This window comes from Pteropus vampyrus, unplaced genomic scaffold (assembly GCF_000151845.1).
Source record: "Pteropus vampyrus isolate Shadow unplaced genomic scaffold, Pvam_2.0 Scaffold186, whole genome shotgun sequence".
Classification (NCBI taxonomy): domain Eukaryota; kingdom Metazoa; phylum Chordata; class Mammalia; order Chiroptera; family Pteropodidae; genus Pteropus; species Pteropus vampyrus.
In genome coordinates this window covers 2,899,474-2,903,403 of record NW_011888967.1, presented here as the reverse complement: position 1 = coordinate 2,903,403, position 3,930 = coordinate 2,899,474, and the positions used below count along the sequence as shown (strand labels likewise).

The 3,930-nt window shown below is 32.5% G+C and overlaps 1 protein-coding gene across 1 annotated transcript in view; it reads left to right on the top strand.

Annotated features, from left to right (window-relative positions):
• Positions 1 to 3,930, top strand: part of SMC5 (structural maintenance of chromosomes 5) — a 92,728-nt gene that overhangs the window by 27,013 nt on the left and 61,785 nt on the right. Inside the window, exon 4 of the mRNA XM_023537344.1 lies at positions 2,781 to 2,946. Coding sequence (XP_023393112.1) covers positions 2,781 to 2,946 — 166 coding nt within the window. The remainder of the gene's footprint in view (positions 1 to 2,780; positions 2,947 to 3,930) is intronic.

The window sequence follows — 3,930 nt, the reverse complement described above, 5'->3', positions numbered from 1 at the left end:
GCTGGTTTTCAAAACCAGATGTTATAAGGACTCCTCTTCCAGGCACTGGTGCCCCAAGCTGGGGAGCTGGGTCTGGTGCTGGAACCCTTCACTCCTCAGGGGAGACCTTCACAGCCAAAATGTACCTCCCAATTCTAAATTGCCATACCGAGGATTTGGGACCTGCCCGTTTTGTGTCTCTGTCCTTCCTACCAGTCTCGACTTGGCTTTTTCTTTATATTCTTAGTTATAGGATGTCTTTTCAGCTTAGTCTTCAGGTAGTTCTCAGTGATGATTCTGTAATTTAGTTGTAATTTTGATTTGGTCATGGGTGGAGGCGAGTACAGCATTTATATACTCTGCCATCTTGACCATAAGTACCTTAACGTAAATACTTTATTTACAGTCTAGACTTAAATATCTTTATCTTCCTACTAAATAAAGACCTTAGAGTACTTTTATTTTAATAGCTTCTCTGAATTTGTATGCTATTTTAATTCTACCTTGTTTTTTTAAGCCCATCAAGATATATCTATTATTTATATTGTCAGTATTTGTTTAAAATTACCCCCACATATTTTCTCTTTGCTTTGCTTTCATTCTTTCTCACATTTCCATTCTTCTCTCTAGGATTCCTTCTAGAGGACATTCTTTAAAGTTTCCTTTAATGAGGGTCTTCTAGAGGAACACTTAGTTTTTATCTGAAAACGTGATTTTACTCTAAATCTTAAAAGATATATTTGATAGGTATAAAATTCTACAGGTCTTTTCTCAGCACATGCAAAGTATAATTCCATTGTCTCCTGCTGTGAACCTAATCATAGTTTCTTTGGTAGTAATTCTGTTTCTCTCAAGAGGCTTTTGAAATATCTCTATTTTTGGTGTTTTATAGTTTCACATCATGTATATAGGTGAGGGTTTATTTTTTATTTTGCTAGAGATTTTATGAGCTTCTTAAATCTGATTTGGAAAATTCTTATCTATTTATTATCTCTTCAAGTATTGCTACTGACCCATTCTCTGTTTCCCTTCTAGAATTCAGACAGATGTTAGTTTTTTTTACTCAGTTATCCATGTCTCTTAACATCTTTCATATTTCTTATCTTTTTATGTGTCTGTGCGGCATTCTAGATTTATTTCTCTTTAGTTCTTGTTATTTACTTATATTTTCAGTCTTTTCTTAAAAAATAATAAATATATTTTATTCTTGACTTTACTGATTTCACTATGATTCTACTTTGTTATTTCTGCTAGTCCTTACTCTTGCTGGTGCGCGTGTGCGTATGTGTGTGTTGCCAATGAGCTGCGCCTTTCTCTTTGAACTTTATCTGTGTTCATTCTTTGAGGATTAAGGTAGATTCTTGCAGGAATTTTTATTCACTTCTGTCACAGAATATTGGATACTTTCAATCCAGAATCACAATAGACAATTCTCAGTTTGAGGGTTTTTGAACCTTCTTAGGTATGTCATATAACATGAAGATATAAGTCTGATTGAGACAGACTTGTTAGTTACTCTTGGGAGATTTTTTGCTTGTTTTACAGTTCAAGCTATTGTTTGAGAAAATAATTTACCTTGCTGTCGGTGTTAGTGACAGTGGTGGTGATAGTAGAGGTGGTAGAGGAGAAGGAAGAGGGAGAAATGGTGTTAGAGGAATATTTCTAGTCCTCCCTTACGTGAGAATATAGCCTTTTTGGGTTGGTTTCTATTAGACACTCCATCTTGGTAGCTCTGGCCTGTGTCTGCAACGCCCTTCTCCCAGGAGATAATGAAAATGAATGTGCAAGATTACCTGGTTGGCCTTCAGGATAAAAGCCTATTTCATTTTTTTCACTCTTGGCTTCCCATCTGCTCTGGGAATTTAGACAGAATTCCTTGCTTTCATGCTAACTAATAATGGATTTATGAAGATATTTTAGTATTTTATCTATTAATTTTGGTTTATAGTATGAAAATCAAAAAGGGTACTTTATTAGTCATTCTGCTGGAAATGAAAGTTTAAAACTGTTTTTTAAGTTCTAAAATCTTAGCATTTAATTACAGTATAATCTGTATATACATTTATAAATTATCATTGTCCTTTAGCCATTGGATACCAATAATTTATCTTTCTACCACATGCTGCTGATTCCAAGTGAAGAAGATGGATGAATAGATGGGAGGTGTGGAGCAGTAGTACTTCTAAAAGCAAGAAATAAGTAAATACCCTTCATTCAGATACTTTATTGATTAATATTCCTATATAGCTCTGTGATGTAGTCCCCTCTGAATTCAGAGTAGATTACGTGATAAGAAGAAGCCATAGGCTACTTGTGTGGGCAGGCTAGTTTTGATGTCTGGAAATGTATATGCAAGAGTTGGTTTCATTCATATATTTTCCAAGTACAGTGAGTTTTAAGGTTTAACTGTTACGTGCTTTTATGTACCAACCCATCTTGAATTGCAGTCAATACATGAAATTGGAGAATAGCATAATGATTATAAGATAAATAACTCCAGATATGCACATCCTCTGGCAGTGTTTGGGAATTGGTATTGGCATTTGTTTTGATTTTATTTTAACAGATTAAATAATTTTGATTGTTGAAAGAGTATAGTAACTTACATGTGGTCAGTCGTGTATTATTAATAATAAAATTCAAAGTTTTCCTCTTTGGAGGAGGGGTCATAATATCAAAAGGAAAAAACATAATTCTATCTGGCAACCTTTGGTGCAAGAGAATTTTATGAATTTTATTTCTAAAATAATTTTTTACAATATATTTTGAATATTAAGATTTTAAAATTATTTTTTAACTAGGTTCAGGACTTCTGGAAATCTTGTAATTACCCGTGAAATTGATGTGGCAAAAAATCAGTCCTTTTGGTTCATCAACAAAAAATCGACAACCCAGAAAGTAGTAGAAGAGCAGGTTGCTGCCTTAAATATTCAAGTGAGCAATCTTTGCCAGTTTCTACCTCAGGTATGAGACAATTAAGTATAAAGATGGAAGGTTTTGTGTATAATGTTTCTTCTTTATGCTTTATAAAGAATGTAAATACTTTATGAGGAATATTATAATGGTTACTGTTAAAACCGAGCATAGCAGTCTTAATACTCAAGGTTCTTTATAAAAGGTACCATCTTATCTCTTATCGTTATAAAATTATTAATTTGTAGTAATTTGGAAATTTTGAATTAATAAAATGTCCTAAGTTATAGAGTATTGTACAGGAAATAAAGTTGTATAATTTTTAAGTCCAGAGAGTAGCTTGAATTCCTGTGTGCTTCCATTTGTTGCAGGCTCTTAAAGTTTTAATAAACAAGTTTTTAAATTAAATCTATTGGGGTGATCTCGGTTAGTAAGATTTATATAAGTTTCAAGTGTCCAATTCTATTATGCATCACCTGTATATTCCAATGTGTGTTCACCACCCAAAGTTTAGTCTCCTTCTGTTACCATGTATTTGACCCTCTTTACCCTCTTCAACCTTCTCTCACCCTCTCCCCCTCTTGTAACCACCATACTGTTGTCTGTGTCTATGAGTTTGTTTGTTTGAATAAGCAACATCTTAATCAGTGTTTTTGTATAAAATCTTTGATATACTAAAACTCTTAAATCTTTAGGTGTGCCTTCTAAAATCTTTTCATATTTAAAGTTTGTCTAATAAAAATAAAACATCCTGATGATACATGTTAAATGTTAAAGTTAAATACCTTTAAATTTGTCTTTGAATGCTGCCTAGTAATTGAATTATAGTTAATTTTTTTCTTCAGAAATGATTTGATTACATATGTTTAAATTAAATAAAAATTAAAATTTAAAAGCATTTGTCAGCTGATGTCAGATAGTTTTCAGCAGTAGATGTTTAAAATTGCCTCTTTTTAACTTCTAGCATTCTCATTGATGTGTGGTAGATAATGATCATTTTGACTTAGGAGACTAAGACAAATTATTTATTATATGTAT